This window comes from Oncorhynchus keta, chromosome 36, assembly GCF_023373465.1.
Source record: "Oncorhynchus keta strain PuntledgeMale-10-30-2019 chromosome 36, Oket_V2, whole genome shotgun sequence".
NCBI lineage: Eukaryota > Metazoa > Chordata > Actinopteri > Salmoniformes > Salmonidae > Oncorhynchus > Oncorhynchus keta.
The window spans coordinates 22786584-22805877 of NC_068456.1; the positions used below are offsets into that span (position 1 = coordinate 22786584).

Below are 19294 nucleotides of genomic sequence, written 5' to 3' on the forward strand. Positions count from 1 at the left end.
TCTACTGTATTATTGACTGTATGTTTGTTTTACTCTGTGTAACTCTGTGTTGTATGTTTCGAACTGCTTTGCTTTATCTTGGCCAGATCGTAATTGTAAATGAGAACTTGTTCTCAACTTGCCTACCTGGTTAAATAAAGGACAATTTAAAAAAGCACCAGACATTTCCAAATCGCAGACACACACAAGTACTTGACCCTGTAGATGTTTTAATTTTTTTAATGTTTTAAATGATTATTTATTACAAAAGACACAAGGAAGCGGCAACATTAAAGTATTAGAACATGAAGGACAAACAACACAGCATCAAGACACTATCAAACATGGTCTCCCACAGTTCCCCAATTGCTGTCCCTCAACCATTCGAGACCTCTCCCACAGCCCCCCAAAACAACAATGCAACAACAAAAAAATTAAAAACAAAGGACATCAAGGACAACTGAAATTTTAACAGCAATGCCTACGTTATATGTTTGTGTGCATGTCTGGCACTATTACATGTATGTGTGTGTTCTTGTATGTGTTTATTTGTTTATTTTTTCCTTCATCTTTTGACCATCATTCTCTCTCTCACACAGCAACTCCACTCCCACTTGTCTCCAATTCCACATACCAACCCTCAGCTTCCCTCAGCCCATCCCATCTATCTCTGCTGGTCACCCTCAGCCCATCCCATCTATCTCTGCTGGTCACCCTCAGCCCATCCCATCTATCTCTGCTGGTCACCCTCAGCCCATCCCATCTATCTCTGCTGGTCACCCTCAGCCCATCACATCTATCTCTGCAGGCCACCCTCAGCCCATCCCATCTATCTCTGCTGGCCACCCTCAGCCCATCCCATCTATCTCTGCTGGTCACCCTCAGCCCATCATCAGCCCATATATCTCTGCTGGCCACCCTCAGCCAATCCCATCTATCTCTGCAGGCCACCCTCAGCCCATCACATCTATCTCTGCAGGCCACCCTCAGCCCATCCCATCTATCTCTGCTGGCCACCCTCAGCCCATCCCATCTATCTCTGCTGGCCACCCTCAGCCAATCACATCGATCTCTGCTGGCCACCCTCAGCCCATCCCATCTATCTCTGCTGGCCACCCACTTCGTGTTTCTATGCAACACATATCTTTCAACTATACTATGATGTTTAACATACAATTTCAATCTATCTAATTTAATAGAATCTACAGATTGCATGTTGAAGATAAATAATTTTACTAAGAGTGTTAGTATATTGGTAGTTGACTGACCCGGTCTCTCCAGATCTCCTATCAGTACTATTTCTAGGGTCAATTATAGATCAATGTTATACATTTTCAGCCATTCCTGAACCTGAGACCAGAAACAGGCTACCTGAGGGCAATACCAAAATAAATTATCTATTGATTCTGTATCCTCACAACAAAATCTGCAGAGCTTCGATGATTATATGCCCCAAATTTTCAACATTTTGTTGGTGGCAAGAATTCTATATAATAATTTTAGCTGAAAAACACGAAGTCTTGAATCTTGCGTTGTTTTATATATCAACTCATACACCCTGTACCATGGAATTGGTACATCAAAAATCTCTTCCCTACTATTTTGCAATCTGTATGGCACAGTTGTCAACATCCTGGTCCTCAAATGAAACTGGTATACTTTCCTATTTATGCTATTTTTATTCCTCCCTGTAGGCTTATCTAACGTCTATGTCAGACACATTGGCCAAATATAGTTTACTCAAATCCCCTCTGCACTTACGGCATTGAACTTCCATGTGTATTATGCATAACTGTAGATAGTTCCCAATTGTTTCATAATAGCATTGTTAATCATAGCTTTCTGAAATATGCATTTGTACTGCCGGCTAAGTGACCATCAGTATTGTTGACGTGGGGACCATTACTATGATCAGTATCGTTGATGTGGGGACCATTACTATTATCAGTATTGTTGACGTGGGGACCATTACTATTATCAGTATCGTTGATGTGGGGACCATTACTATTATCAGTATTGTTGACGTGGGGACCATTACTATTATCAGTATTGTTGACGTGGGGACCATTACTATTATCAGTATTGTTGACGTGGGGACCATTACTATTATCAGTATTGTTGACGTGGGGACCATTACTATTATCAGTATCGTTGATGTGGGGACTATTACTATTATCAGTATCGTTGACGTGGGGACCATTACTATTATCAGTATCGTTGACGTGGGGACCATTACTATTATCAGTATTGTTGACGTGGGGACCATTACTATTATCAGTATTGTTGACGTGGGGACCATTACTATTATCAGTATTGTTGACGTGGGGACCATTACTATTATCAGTATTGTTGACGTGGGGACCATTACTATTATCAGTATTGTTGACGTGGGGACCATTACTATTATCAGTATTGTTGACGTGGGGACCATTACTATTATCAGTATTGTTGGGGACGTGGGGACCATTACTATTATCAGTATTGTTGACGGGGACCATTACTATTATCAGTATCGTGGGGACCATTACTATTATGATGTGGGGACCATTACTATTATCAGTATTGTTTATCAGTATTGGGGACCATTACTATTATCAGTATTGTTGACGGGGACCATTACTATTATCAGTATTGACCATTACTATTATGACGTGGGGACCATTACTATTATCAGTATTGTTGACGTGGGGACCATTACTATTATCAGTATCGTTGACGTGGGGACCATTACTATTATCAGTATTGTTGACGTGGGGACTATTACTATTATCAGTCCTGGTCATCTCCTGCTTGGCAAAGTCTAAATGGATAGATACAAAAGTTGATATTGTTTTCTTTATCAGACGTAAATCTTGTTGGGTTGTTTTTGTTTCTATACTGTATTGACAGTAGAAAGTGCACTTGGAAGGACATTATTTTATCACCGATTCTCCCTCTTACTCATTCATAAAGCAATTTAACGACTGGATGTACAAGCTTAGAAAAAAAGCTCCTCTCTAGAACCTAAAAGTGTTCTTTGCCTCTCCCCTTAGGCAAACCCTTTGAAGAACCCTTTTTGGTTCCAGGTAGAACCCTTTTTGGTTCCAAGTAGAACCTTTTCCACAGTGTTCTACATAGAACCCAAGAGTTCTACCTGGAACCAAAAAGGGTTATCTTATGGGGACAGCCGAAGAACCCGTTTGTAACCCTTTTTTCTAAGAGTGTATCTGTAAAGATCTGACACCACCTTAAACCCTGACCAGTGACAGTATTCTCATCGCTTCACTGCAGGACCATTGCTAAAAAAAATGTCCTTTTTACTTTTATATTTCAGAGATTCAGATGAGATCATTTTAGGAACATTAGGAGACACTGAGGGACGGGGAGTGGTATAAGATTAATTGGGGCTGTCAATTGTGTAGTGTCTCAGATCTAATTAAATCCAAATCTAATGAAATTGTGCAAAGGCAATTGCAACACATATCACTCGTACATTTCTTTCTCCGACATCCCACCACACCTCCACCCCCTCCCCATTCACATTATATATTTTCACACCCCTGAAATATTGTTTCAAATGCATTTATGTAAGTGTGATAATTAGACCTCAGTGGAAATACTGTTAGCAGTGATGTTTTTTTTTTTTTTGGGGGATAATATCTTCAACATTTGTAGATGGACTTGATATTTCACAAATGTAAATGAATGTGAACCAGCACTTTTGATTGAATTGTCCTGATATGATAATTGATAGGCTTTTCATGGTCAGCACCATATTTTGACTGGGAGTTTGTCACTGTAGTCTGATGGGTACTGTTTGTAAATACGTAAGGGGGGAAACCTTTCAATACAGGATCAAAACCTACATTTAATCTTCTTCTGCAACACAATATTTTTTTCTCCTGAAGAAGACCTTTACTGAGTGATGGGTGCATTTCAAGGAACTACTGGTTCAGTTTTTCCAGGTAAACACATTCTGAGGTAGTGAGGTGGCTTCATCTGTAACAAATCAGATCAAACTATCATTGTTCGTTTTAATTCTTTGTTTTTCAAGCTGTCATGTCTGGAATTGGAACCAAGCATCGTAATATCCATGGCTTTGTTTTGCGTCATCACATACTCTTAAACAGTTACAGTATATGACATTGAATATAATATTGTAGTTCAAAGGCAGGATGGTGCAGTAATCTGGTTTTGTTTCTGCTGGCTGTCATCTGTGGGGGGATATGCTTGCCAGCCCCCCTCCCTCTACCCCTCTCAGGTAGTAGTATACCGTGTGCCTTTATCTGCCCTGCTCATAGCCAATGATCTGAGCTATGGCTTTCCTGGCCTTGGGCCTGTAGAATGTCTATTGTTCCTCTCCTCTGCTGCAGTCAGCTGGGTGCTTCATTATCCAGAAATGCACAGTACACTGTCCAACACAACACAGATACACTCTGTAGATCAGATAGCACTGACCAATAGAATAGAACTGCAGTAATAAATACTGTATAGCACACTAAGGCAGAACAACAGCAGAGCAGATCAGCAGCTGGCTAGATTGGATGGAGAAAGCAGACAAAAGAGCAGAGACAGATGTATCTGATAATTCAGCTCAGGTTGTCTGATGGATCAAACACTAACCGAGTCAGAGAAGATGGGTTGTTAGACGGGCAGCAGTGGCTAGACAGAAATCGGATTAGACACCTATGGATTTGACCAGACGCTCAAGATGACACCCTCACAGATTATTTACTTTTGTTTGGTGATTGAAGTCGATGGCAGCTTTGACATGTTTATATTTATGGGATACATGTACACTGTACAGCAGATCATGCCTGTGTTGTAGGAAAACAGTGTGTGGAGACTGCCCTCTATTGGTGGCTGTGTGTTATTATTATTATTTTTTTACATTTTACCTTTATTTAACCAGGCAAGTCAGTTAAGAACATGTTCTTATTTTCAATGACGTTATAACACTGCTGCAGGGAAGGTTGACTATTCATAATTTTAATTAAGGTGAAAATTAAATCAGACTGTGGAAGTACCATGGGTCATACCAAAGAAGTGTGTGTGTGTGTGTGCTTTGCAATATCTTGGTGATTGTAGCTTAATGTTTATTCAGTACACAGTATGGGAGGATTATGTTGCCAACGTGGAATAGACGTTGAATTGATGTCTGTTCCCAGTGGTGTCTTTTCTGACATCTAACACACTGCAACGTCACTATCACAATGGTATAAATGTAATCGATTGGTTTCCATAATCCTGTAATATTGAAATGCACCTTGGTTTGAAACAGGTGATTCTTTTGTCATCCTGGTGGCTACAAATGTTCATCTATGCAATACATTTCTGTGCAGGTACTTATCCTATTGGTAATATTATAATCATCTCACCTATAGTGTTCAATGTCTTTCCTTTGCTGTGGATCATTTGTTTGTAATGTACACATGTGCAGTGTGTGTATAACTCATAATACCCGCTGAGGATTTATCATTTATCTACTACAGACCTGCCAACTACAATTTCCTTTGGAATCATGTGAGATAACTAATATTATTCATGCATATGTGTGTATCAATTTATATAGTGTGCCTGTCTGACTTTGTGTGAGAACTGAGGAGCTACAGGAGTTGTGATTTTGCCCAGATGTACCGGTCTGCCTCTGGCTGAGGTTCTCACTCCGTATGGCTTGAGCAGAGGGAGGGGAAGATGGCTGGAGTGGATTTGTATTGGATGGAATAGAAGAGGGGGAAGGATCATGAAAGGTAGGAGGGCTGAGGAGAACGGACCATCTATCTTTCCCAATCTCACGATCTGTGTTTCCAACTAAAAGGTGGAGAAGTGTGAGGAAGAGATACAGAAGGGGAGGGAGAGCGAGTGGGTGAGGGAAAGGGAAGGAGAAGGGGAATATGGAGTGAGAAGTAGAGAGAGTATGAGAGAGGGAGAGATTGATAGCATGTCAGGACTCAGTAGCTTCCTGTTTCTACACTCTACATTATACCTTTCATTTGGACGCTGTCCAGCCAACAGGAATAGCAGCATGTGAGGGGACAGCATCCCCTGCCCTGTCAGAAACAGGCTCCTGCCCAGAAAACAAGCACACACAATTACACACAGACACACACACACACACGTGTGCTGCGGAGAGGACTATCGACGCAGGGGTGCATCATGAAGGTGAGTTCTACTCACTCAAAGAAAGCCAAATAATTTCAGAGAGGTCAGCAGCTACTGTTTCACTAGGACCGTTGCCAGCTGGTGTGTCATCTTTTAGCTCACATTCATGTCAGCTTACGTGGGATTGTGTTGTTGTAGCTCACATTCATGTGTCAGCTTACATGGTGTTGTGTTGTTGTAGCTCACATTCATGTGTCAGCTTACGTGGGATTGTGTTGTTGTAGCTCACATTCATGTGTCAGCTTACATGGGGTTGTGTTGTTGTAGCTCACATTCATGTGTCAGCTTACATGGGATTGTGTTGTTGTAGCTCACATTCATGTGTCAGTTTACGTGGGATTGTGTTGTTGTAGCTCACATTCATGTGTCAGTTTACGTGGGATTGTGTTGTTGTAGCTCACATTCATGTGTCAGTTTACGTGGGATTGTGTTGTTGTAGCTCACATTCATGTGTCAGTTTACGTGGGATTGTGTTGTTGTAGCTCACATTCATGTGTCAGTTTACGTGGGATTGTGTTGTTGTAGCTCACATTCATGTGTCAGTTTACGTGGGATTGTGTTGTTGTAGCTCGCAATGAGACTTTGAAATTTAAAACAGGTGAATGTGTTTTTGGCTGTGAACAGTGTTGTTCTCTGAGCTTTTGATGCTACAGTATGTACGTACAATATGCTTAGCTGACAGGTCATTGATCTCAGTGCAAACTGTACATTTTGATTTGCTTGCCTTTTAAGTACTTCACAACACCACTGGGTTGTAGTTTTTGATGAAGACATTGAAAATAGGTGAGGGATTTGGGCTCTTCAGTTGTTGGGGGATGTACAGTATAACGTTGAGGGGAAGGCAGTGTTGCTGAAGGTGATGCTGGGTTGTTTGCTTGAGGATGAAGTTACACTAATGAAAGATTGCTGTGAAAACATATATCACTAAATTACTGACCACATTTCGTCATGACATGAAACAGCTCATGGTTTCATGCTAAACAACATTCCCAGATTTCAAATGTTTATAAGGTTGGTGGGTCATTTCCATATTTGTCAAATGTTTTTGGAATTTGGTGTGGTTCCAGTCATTTTGTCATCTGTCATATTGTTGTCACATTGCAGACGACACCACTGAGATGCTGAGGATGTTTGACCGGGGATACAGGGTTGAAGGGTTTGTGTAGATATGTTTTACAACCTCTTTGGGGGGTGTCACAGCTCACTTAGCAGTAAGGGAAGGCGCAACGTGCAGCAACTCTCCCTCGCATCGGCCGTCACTCATTCAGCACCGCTGCACAAAACAAAGCTGACAACTGAAGCATGCAGCTAATATGACACAGGCTGACCTGCTATTCTGCCTGTGGGGAAATGAGTGGAGGGGGAGGGGTTTCTCTCTAAATTCCACTCGCAGACAGGATCTCTATGCATAGAGCGTGCCAACGCGCGCACACACATACACACTGAGCTAACAGAACTCATCCAGCAGAAAGCCCATAGGAGAGGGAAGCCAGAATTACTTGGAGTGGTACCCATGGAAACATCACCACTGGCTCACCTCTGCCTTCTCAGGTAGTATCAAATCGTATTGGTCATATATGTGTTCAGCAGATGTTATTGTGAGTGTGGTGAAATTATTTTGCTTCTTGTTCTGACAGTGCAGTAATATCTAACAAGTAATCTAACAATTTCACAACAACTACCTAATACACACAAATCTAAGTAAAGGAATGGAATAAGAACATATAAATATGTGGATGAGCAATGTCAGAGCATCATAGGCTAAGATGCCATAGATAGTATAGAATACAGTATATACATACGAGATGAGTAATGCAAGATATTTAAACAGTATTAAAGTGAATAGTGTTCCATTTATTAAAGGGACTAATGATTTCAAGTCTGTTTGTAGAGGCAGTAGCCTCTCTGTGCTAGTGATGGCTATTTAACAATCTGATGGCCTTGAGATTGAAGCTGTTTTTCAGTCTCTTGGTCCCAGCTTTAAAGCACCTGTACTGACCTCGCCTTCTGGATGATAGCGGGGTGAACAGGCAGTGGCTCGGGTGGTTGTGCTTGATGATCTTTTTGGCCTTCCTGTGACATCGGGTGCTGTAAATGTCCTGGCGGGCAGGTAGTTTGCCCCCGGTGATGTGTTGTGTAGACCACACCACCCTCTGGAGGTGCAGTTGCCGTACCAGGCGGTGATTCAGCCCCACAGGATGCTCTCAACTGTGCATCTGTACAACAATGCAGTTGGTGGGGTCAGTTTATGAGATCAGTTGGCGGGGTCAGTTAAGGATTACATTGTTACTTACGGCTTACAGTCTCTGAGGATATGAGTAACATATCTTAGTCCCACACACTGGCAGACTGTTTGTTTAGCAGTGTTTCCCATCCTCCATCCTGCCCCCCCCTCCCTTGGTGCACGTATTGTTTTTTGCCCGAGCACTACCATAGCTGATTCAAATAATGAAAGCTTGATGAGGAGTTGGTTATTTGAATCAGCTGTGTAGTGCTGGAGCCTCAGCACTGAGTTTGGGAAACACTGGTTGATGGCACAAGTGTCACAGTGTTTTGTGTGTGTGGGAAGCAAACTGAAATTCTAATATTATTTTCGCAGACCTCGTGCTGTGAGACGGTTCCCTGGGCAGTATTCTGTCCTAATGTCTGAATCTTATTTCAGACTCATTCTGCTGACTGGTGTAATATGGAAGCACTAGTATGCCAAGCTTTACATAGTATGCCAATCCAATTTTTTTATTTTATTATTATTATTTTATTTTTTACACATGTCAACTATTAATGGAACTTTGATTGCACAAAATAACCTTTTCAAAATCATGACGGCAACATATTAGCCTCTTAAACAATGTCTTACTTTATTGCTTACGTCGCTTCTATCACAAAGGAACGGACCCTACCCCTCCTACCCAAGTGCATTAGGTCACAGTGCTCTGGAGATCATATATCACAAGGTTTGAATGAGCGGATGGGCTGACCATGGACCAGTTATGGTCAGGAGCTCAGAGGTCTCTGTGAGCCTGTAATGGCCAAGCCAGTGCTGCAGGCTGCAGCCTATAGGGGCTCCACGAGGGAGGGACTGGGACGGCAACAGTGCTACCATCCCTGGCTGGACCAATAATACTGCAGCATGGAGAGACGTATCATTGATCGTCTCCTGACTGGACTAAACTAATGGTGCCGCTCCAAAAATAATGAGATCTAATAAGTGTGTCTGATTTATAAAAACATGAATTACTGCATGTCCCTTTATTAGATTATATGCAAAGGGAAATGGTTTTGAATTGTGTTTGAGATAGCTTGGTTGATGCTTGAAAGTGATTCATTTGATCAAATATTCTACCTTCTTCTCTCCCTTCTTCTACCACAATGGAATTTCTGATTATCTGGCAGGGCATTTAACCCATCTTTTTCTCAATTACTGGAAGAAATTGATACATTTTTCAGTTATTCGCAATAATTCATGTCACACATGCAAACACACACACACACTTTCCACTAATTGGTCTTTGGATCTGAAAAAAAGATCAGAGTTGCTTGTCTAAGCACATCCATATAGACACACAAATGGACACTAACATAACACATTTCCCTAATGCAGAATGTTTAAGTTATTTAGCTTGCAGAGTGTGTCCGAGTCTCTTTTTTAGTATGTAGCTTGGAGCAGTAGTGATGGGAGTTTACGCACCCTCTAAATCAGACAGCAATTCACAGATCAGTCCTGGCAGTGCACAGCATTGATTTCCATTGTTACGTAGACCATACTTAACTTAACATTTCTGTGTCACCAGAGGATTTTAGCTTCATGGATAAATTATTAGACTGTATTAGTGATTTAAATACATGGGTACTTATTGTTGGAGCCCAAGCACAGAGAGAGAGAATCTGTCTGGACATTTTAATTCACGGGCAATAAAAATTAATCACCAGGTGAAAAACCTAGGTGTTGTTTTAGATTCTGAACTCAATTTCGAATCCCACATTAGAAATGTGACAAATAGCTTTTTAACCACTTGGGGAACATTGCCACGGTGTGACCGTTTCTCTCTCGTGCTGACACAGAGAGACTCATCCATGCCTTTTATTACGAGCAGGCTTGACTACTGTAATACTCTCCTGTCTGGTCTACCCAAGAAAGCCATTGGTCAACTGCAAAACATACAGAATGCTGCAGCACGGGTACTGAGCAAGACCAGACGAAGAGCACATATTACATCAGGTTTAAGGTCTCTGCAAATGGCTGCCTGGGAGTTTTAGAATTTATTTTAAGATTCTTCTATTGGTTTTTAAATCAATCCACGATTGTGCACCCCAATACATGTCAGACATGCTTTTAAGTTATGTACCCAGTAGGTCCCTCAGGTCCTCTGGCACTGTCCTTTCAACTATCCCAAAGGCTAGGATGAAGAGGCATGGAGAAGCAGCCTTTAGATATTATACCCCCAGCCTCTGGAATAGCCTGCCAGAGAACCTGACGGGGCCCCAAACTGTGGATCTTTTTTGCTTCACTTTTCCTTAGGGTGATTTTTAATCGTTGGGTTTTTGTTATTCTTCAATTTTCTATCCTCTTGTGTTTGTGTTGTAAATATTTAAGTTGTTTTATTTTCGTTGTTTATGATTTTGTTCCCTGTGAAACACATTGCGTTGCATTCCATGTCTGAAATGTGCTGTATAAATAAAGCTTTATGATTTGAATATAAAACTCGACAGATATGCAGAGAGGGCAGAAGCAAAAAGAAGCATTAGAAGAACCGTAGGATATATACAGTACTATTTCTACTGTAAATAGAGAACACTGATAGCTTACTGTAGCCCACAAAACTGGTGTTTCTGCACCATCATACAGTCATTTGTTCTATTTCTTTGACGTGTTCAAGGCTTTTATTCTATTCTGTCCTCTGACAAACATGGTGGTTAATTGGTCCCTTGTCTATGGGAAATGGCCTGCAGCAGTTCTGACATTTCTGTTGCGTTCCCATCATCATGGTGTTCGTGCTCCACCAGCTGTCCTCTGGTCATGAAAGCCCCAGGCTGAGGCTTCCCAGGGATGAGTGGAAGGGTCCCAGGGTCTGGAAGACTAGTCTTCTCCCATCTGGCATTAGGTGTCTGGAGCCTCAGATTTCATGTTGCTCTAATGGAGGCTTAATTGACTTATTGATCAGAAGGGGCCTGAATGCTATCAATGGGCTGAGCTGCCTGCAGGGCAGGGAGCAGGTCCCAGCCCTTCAGACTAAAGTAGACGCCATCCTTACCAGTTACCACTCCAAGAGATAGTGGAGAGAGAGAACATGTTCCTGACAAATTCTCAGGGTGTTGATACTGTATTTTCCACTGGAGCCATTCTATAGCTACATAAATAACCTGCACCTTTTTGGCCAGTTTTCTTTTTCTCTTTTACCCTCTCTCTGTTTTCCCTCTTTCCAGTAATGTTTGCTAATTTCCTCTCAGGTTTCTGTGGTTACTCAGAGGTCTGTATTGATATGGAGATATAATTAATACATTCCCATTAATAAAGAGGAAGACGATAATAGAAAGAAATACTCAAAAAAAGAAAAGCATATCTGCCATTTTTTCCCTTGTCATCTTTCCCTGATTTAAATATTTCCCCCATCCTTCTTTATCCCATAACATCCTGTGGAGTTTTAAATCATTGTGGGGGATGTAGTGAGTTCCAAGGCAAACGCCAGCGTTTGTCTTCTGACCTTTCTGTGTGGAGGCGGTATTGGAAAGGTCAGGGAAAAGGTCTCACGCAAATTTCAGCCAGAGAACCATAGCAATGATCGACTTGACTGCCATTGACAAGGAGATGCATCACAAATATGATGGCTGACTCATGGATATTGAATAGTTACAACTGATTGTTGATAACAATTATTAGCGACCTCCATTTCCAATGTTAATGTTCCTTTAGCTAGATTCCACATAAGGATCCAGTCTGGTGTTAACTTGGGTTGGTGCAATTGAATATGCTACAGTCAAAGAACCATTAGAGCTAAACAATATGCAATCTAAACACCCATCACTCCATTGTGTAATTGGCCGTAGTCATCACTGGGTCACATGGGCTCCCATAACCAATCACAGACAGCAAAGCTCCTCCTGTTGGAACCTATGCAGCACATTTGTCAGTCACCAGCAGATCGCTAGCTCAGGCCAGGGAAGGACTATCCACTCTTATTGTAGCCACAAATTTCAACCCCAGTACTGCAGGCATTGTTTGCAGAAAACAGGATCCCCTATTAAAGGGAATGAGGAAATGTCAATCTTCATGTAAAAAATAAAATAAAACCGAAGACAATCATGGTAGCAATTATTGCTTCTATTACACCAGGTGTATGTCCTGATTATTCAAAAAAAATTTAACAGGGAGTTATAAGTATAATTTAGTTGCTAATGGCAACCTGCAGTACCCCGGTTTGCCTTCGACATGAGTTACTCAATGAGAGGGGGCAGCACTGAACTAGCCTGCAACATCACTTCCTGGATTAGCGCCAACTGCACATGTTATGTTTCCAAAGTAACTTCCTCACCATTTTAGATAAGCATGCTCCGTTCAAAAAATGCAGAACCAAGAACAGATACAGCCCTTGGTTCACTCCAGACCTGACTGCCCTCGACCAGCACAAAAACATCCTGTGGCGGACTGCAATAGCATCGAATAGCCCCCGTGATATGCAACTGTTCAGGGAAGTCAGGAACCAATACACGCAGTCAGTCAGGAAAGCTAAGGCCAGCTTCTTCAGGCAGAAGTTTGCATCCTGTAGCTCCAACTCCAAAAAGTTCTGGGACACTGTGAAGTCCATGGAGAACAAGAGCACCTCCTCCCAGCTGCCCACTGCACTGAGGCTAGGAAACACTGTCTCCACCGATAAATCCATGATTATCGAAAACTTCAATAAGCACTTCTCAACGGCTGGCCATGCCTTCCGCCTGGCTACTCCAACCTCGGCCAACAGCTCCGCCCCCCCCGTAGTTCCTCACCCAAGCCTCTCCAGGTTCTCCTTTACCCAAATCCAGATAGCAGATGTTCTGAAAGAGCTGCAAAACCTGGACCCGTACAAATCAGCTGGGCTTGACAATCTGGACCCGCTATTTCTGAAACTATCTGCCGCCATTGTCGCAACCCCTATTACCAGCCTGTTCAACCTCTCTTTCATATCGTCTGAGATCCCCAAGGATTGAAAGCTGCCGCAGTCATCCCCCTCTTCAAAGGGGGAGACACCCTGGACCCAAACTGTTATAGACCTATATCCATCCTGCCCTGCCTGTCTAAGGTCTTCGAAAGCCAAGTCAACAAACAGGTCACTGACCATCTCGAATCCCACCGTACCTTCTCCGCTGTGCAATCTGGTTTCCGAGCCTGTCACGGGTGCACCTCAGCCACACTCAAGGTACTAAACGATATCATAACCGCCATCGATAAAAGACAGTACTGTGCAGCCGTCTTCATCGACCTCGCCAAGGCTTTCGACTCTGTCAATCACCATATTCTTATCGGCAGACTCAACAGCCTCGGTTTTTCGGATGACTGCCTTGCCTGGTTCACCAATTACTTTGCAGACAGAGTTCAGTGTGTCAAATCGGAGGGCATGCTGTCCGGTCCTCTGGCAGTTTCTATGGGGGTGCCACAGGGTTCAATTCTCGGGCCGACTCTTTTCTCTGTATATATCAATGATGTTGCTCTTGCTGTGGGCGATTCCCTGAGATCCACCTCTACGCAGACGACACCATTCTATATACTTACGGCCCGTCATTGGACACTGTGCTATCAAACTTCCAAACGAGCTTCAATGCCATACAGCACTCCTTCCGTGGCCTCCAACTGCTCTTAAACGCGAGTAAAACCAAATGCATGCTTTTCAACCGATCGCTGCCTGCACCCGCATGCCCGACTAGCATCACCACCCTGGATGGTTCCGACCTTGAATATGTGGACATCTATAAGTACCTAGGTGTCTGGCTAGACTGCAAACTCTCCTTCCAGACTCACATCAAACATCTCCAATCGAAAATCAAATCAAGAGTCGGCTTTCTATTCCGCAACAAAGCCTCCTTCACTCACGCTGCCAAGCTTACCCTAGTAAAACTGACTATCCTACCGATCCTCGACTTCAGCGATGTCATCTACAAAATGGCTTCCAACACTCTACTCAGCAAACTGGATGCAGTCTATCGCAGTGCCATCCGTTTTGTCACTAAAAGCACCTTATACCACCCACCACTGCGACTTGTATGCTCTAGTCGGCTGGCCCTCACTACATATTCGTCGCCAGACCCACTGGCTCCAGGTCATCTACAAGTCCATGCTAGGTAAAGCTCCGCCTTATCTCAGTTCACTGGTCACGATGGCAACACCCATCCGTAGCACGCGCTCCAGCAGGTGTATCTCACTGATCATCCCTAAAGCCAACACCTCATTTGGCCGCCTTTCGTTCCAGTACTCTGCTGCCTGTGACTGGAACGAATTGCAAAAATCGCTGAAGTTGGAGACTTTTATCTCCCTCACCAACTTCAAACATCAGCTATCCGAGCAGCTAACCGATCGCTGCAGCTGTACATAGTCTATAGGTAAATAGCCCACCCATTTTCACCTACCTCATTCCCATACTGTTTTATACTGTTTTTATTTATTTACTTTTCTGCTCTTTTGCACACCAATATCTCTACCTGTACATGACCATCTGATCATTTATCACTCCAGTGTTAATCTGCAAAATTGTATTATTCGCCTACCTCCTCATGCCTTTTGCACACATTGTATATAGACTGCCCATTTTTTCTACTGTGTTATTGACTTGCTAATTGTTTACTCCATGTGTAACTCTGTGTTGTCTGTTCACACTGCTATGCTTTATCTTGGCCAGGTCGCAGTTGCAAATGAGAACTTGTTCTCAACTAGCCTACCTGGTTAAATAAAGGTGAAATAAAAATTTTAAAAATGCCATCTTAACCTGACTTCCTTGGCTTCAAATGTACATTTTACCTGTAACATGTTAGTATTGAAATCATAAATTACTTCTCAGAGTGTAGACTGGGGTCTAGTACCCAGTGAAAACATGACACACTGGATCAAGAAGGATGATGGATAATATTGGCAGGACTCACAATAATCAGAGCTAACCTTCAGGCCCAGTCCCGATGGAGTGAATAGATCGTAACACAATCCCCCGATGATTGGGAATTGATAAATGCTGCAGGCATTATGTAATGCCTCTACACAAATTGCCAACAGATTGAAACTGGGCGTGCCTCTTGTTTGTTTTATTGGAGATAATGCATTAGGAAAGGAACAGTGAGTCAGATCTCTAAAGCCTTGTTCACATTGGCAGTTTGAAGTGACTCAAATTCCTTCTTTTTTTTTGCATATCCGATTAAAATCAGTTGTTTTTCCTGCTGTCTGGACAGCCAAAAAGCAAATGAATTTCAAAAACCAAACTGATTTGAGCATTAAGGCTCGCAGTGTGAAAAAAGGCTTAAGATAAACAGTAAGTTGAGGGACAAACAACATGCCATGTGGCCAATGCGAACTGTTGTGTAGCAGACAAGATTGATCATAGCCAATCTCACAATAGCAGTTTATGATCTAAAGGTGTTAGTGATTTTCGATAATATCAGAAGATGTGTAGGCTTTCAAGTATAGGGATTTGTTTTCTCAAGGGTTTTACCTTCCAAATGATCCCTGTTCAACTAAGCTGTAACTACAATTTGTGTATCAGAGCAGTTCTTCTTATCTTTGAATCCAAAATTCCCCTTGATATTCCATCCCGTTCTCTCCCCTCTTGATGAGATGAGCTTGAGGTTCCATTGATTGGTTCAGCTATGTGACTGGCCCTCAGATTGAACCTGACATACCTGGCAAATAGCCACACCAATACAGATATCCTAAAGCTTGCTTGCCAAGCTTTCTGTTCCTGAGTTGCATTGCCATGTCAATCATGGTCCTTTTGAAACGGTTCTTGGTCCTCGTCCTCTGCGACATTTCTGAAGTCGCACTGTTGTGTTGAGGTATTACACAGTCCTCTGAGAGGCTTTTTAACAGCTTCTAGACAAAATGATTCATTCTTAACCAACATGACTTGAGCAGCTCTGAACTTCTAGGTGGAAATATTCAGGGGCTTGGAAAATGTATACCTTTTGCACTGAAAGTATATTTTCTGGGCCATCAGCACACGAGTACAGTCTGTCATTTATTCTGGAGATGGAAAAGGAGTGAAAGACCATGCATCCCAGAGTGCTTAGCCTTGATGTGCTGAGTATGTGCAGAGACACATCCAGCTGACAGGACACACTGTCCTGGCGTCACTCACTGGCTCTGGGGACCTTCACGCTGTCATGTACAGAGTTGGTAAAGTACTGTAGTAAAACAGCTCTGTGTGATGGGAATGGCTGTAGAAAGCCATGTAATAAGAAGACAGGAGCCAGGAGACTGAGGAACCAGACACTGTTTGGACGAGGTGGTGCATTTGCCAGCACTTTTTTGCAGGTGTCAGAGATACGCACACAGAAGAATACCTTGTTTTTTATGTTAGTAGTCTAGGGAGTAGTTCAATGGTCTTAACGTTGTGAATCCACCCGCTAGTAAAAAGGTGAGGTGTGAGGTATCACGATCTCTTTCAATAATGACAGGAATGGAGGAGGTCTTTATCCTAGTGAGATTGCTAAGGCGAACACCGCCATGTTTAGTTTTGCCCAACCCAGGTCGAGGCACAGACACGGTCTCAATGGGGATAGCTGAGCTGACTACACTGACTGTGCTAGTGGCAGACTCCACTAAGCTGGCAGGCTGGCTAACAGCCTGCTACCTGGCCTACACCCTATTTCATTGTGGAGCTAGAGGAGTTAGAACCCTGTCTATGTTGGTAGATGAAATGAGAGCACCCCTCCAGCTAGGATGGAGTCCGTCACTCCTCAGCAGGCCAGGCTTGGTCCTGTTTGTGGGCGAGTCCCAGAAAGAGGGCCAATAATCTACAAATCTATCTTTTGGGAGGGACAGAACAGTTTTCAACCAGTGATTGAGTTGTGAGACTGCTGTAGAGCTCATCACTCCCCCTAACTGGGAGGGGAGGGGGCCAGAGACAATTACTCAATGCTTAATTGCAATTCATCTGATCACTCTTCATAACATTCTGGAGTATATGCAAATTGCCATCATACAAACTGAGGCAGCAGACTTTGTGAAAATTAATATTTGTGTCATTCTCAAAACTTTTGGCCACGACTGTACTTTACTGACCTATACTCTACTTTTCTGTACTGAGCTGTTTGGGCCAAATGAAGGTCAGTATGGAACGGACCGGAAAAAATGTCATCTCATAGAGAGAGATTTCTTCTCCACACACTTTGGCCACCAGACGACAACGAAAACAATCACGAGCTGAACATAACAGTATGCCAATGGAAGGGAGAACAGTAGCAGGTGACCCAACTGTGGTTTGACCACTGATTTGCATTGTAGCCAATTCAATTGCAGTAATTTCGATTTGGTAACATAATTACAAGTTTTAATCACTTAATAATTCATAAGCAAAATTGATATAAATAAAAACACTAACCAATTAATAGAGCTACATTTTACTTCTGTGAACTTTGATCTTCCCTCATGAGGGAGACTAATTAGAATATATCTTGAAGATATGTGTGTTTTTGGTAGCGGAATAGCAAGGCACAAGCAATGTTTCTTAAACTTACAGAATGCAGAAAAAAACTAAATATGTGTTGATATTAGTTGGCATGTGTCTTTCAGCATTATTGCGTACCTTTTTAAGACTATTTCTGGTAGATGTTTTGTTAGACCCCTTTTTCATTTGTGTGTAATGGGTATAATTTTAGATATGACTGCACTGTCGGAGCTAGAAGCACAAGAATTTCGCTACACCCGCAATAACATCTGCTAATCACATGTATGTGACCAATAAGATTTGATTTGACCAGAAATCAGAGCTATTACTTATGCCAATTTTTGTTTAATGGAAAATGGTTTAAAAATTTATCTTTGCATTTATTTCCCCCAAATATAGACTCTTAGCATTCATTTGACACCCAGTTTGATATGCTCCTATTAACTTGCCATGTTGGTGCTCATGGGTCCTTTTACATGGAAATTACCTGTACCAACAAATTGATCCAACTTGAAGGGGCAATCAGTGGTTGCTACATCCATTTTTGGACTTGTATATTATTGACATGTAGGCCTACCCATGATTCATGAATAATATATATTATAAATGCCTCATGAGCTTATTTCAACTGTTGTTGTACCCCATTAGAACCCAAAATAGAAGCTATTTTTACTCCAATGTTTGTCAACAAAGAAAATGTAAACAAACTAGATGGTTTTCAATACATGATTGAAACTATAGTTCTGATATCATGGATGGTCAGTCCTTGCGTCCATAGATCCGTCTATGAATTTGAGTGATTACATTTCTCCAGCCCCATCCCTCAGCGTTTTACTGAACCGGGGGTGGGGAGGCTGTTTTATTGTTTCTACTGCTGATTGCTGCTTTAAATGTATCATAAATTAAGCTAATTTAAGTTGGGTCGATTACTGCCTTGGTGAGCTATTTTATTTAGGTAAAGTCAACCTTAGCAAAACTGTTACAGACCTCTGCATATAAATGGTTTATTTATATAGTAAAGTTGTTTTTGACCTTTTCAAATGATCTCTCTTTGTGTTCCTTTGAAACAGCATGAATATATGTTGATACATAACATGCATATAACAACATGTATGAGGACTTTCCTGTGAGTTCACCCAACAGAGGTCCTTCCCTTTGTCCTTGGTGCAATGGATAACTGAATATCCACTGAATAATGTAATATAACTCTTCTTAACATAATAGCTTTTCAGTAGTAACAAAATAAAGCCAGATATTACATTATCCATTGCTTGAAGATGTACACCTGACTGTTTACTGCTGTAACTATCCCTCTACCTTAGGTGATCTACAGCTACGGTAATTCCTTTTCCTTAGTTGTGCGTTATACCATCAGTTTAATTTATTCCACTTCGCTCTCTTATAGTTACACCTCCCTCAGAGAGGTGCAAGATCTGAAGCTTTCCCTGTTACTTTTGGGTAGAGGGGCCATTTTTACTTGTTAAAGGGACATGCTTGAAAAATGTGACGTCCTCAAAGCATTATTCAGGAAGCGGATTTAGCACCAACCTTCAGAT

The 19294-nt window shown here is 42.1% G+C and overlaps 1 protein-coding gene across 1 annotated transcript in view; it reads left to right on the top strand.

Annotated features, from left to right (window-relative positions):
* Positions 1-5851: 5851 nt before the first annotated feature.
* LOC118369811 (inactive phospholipase D5-like) overlaps positions 5852-19294 on the top strand; it is a 62643-nt gene continuing 49200 nt past the window's right edge. The window contains exon 1 of the mRNA XM_035754519.2: positions 5852-6120. Coding sequence (XP_035610412.1) covers positions 6115-6120 — 6 coding nt within the window. The 5' untranslated portion in view covers positions 5852-6114. The remainder of the gene's footprint in view (positions 6121-19294) is intronic.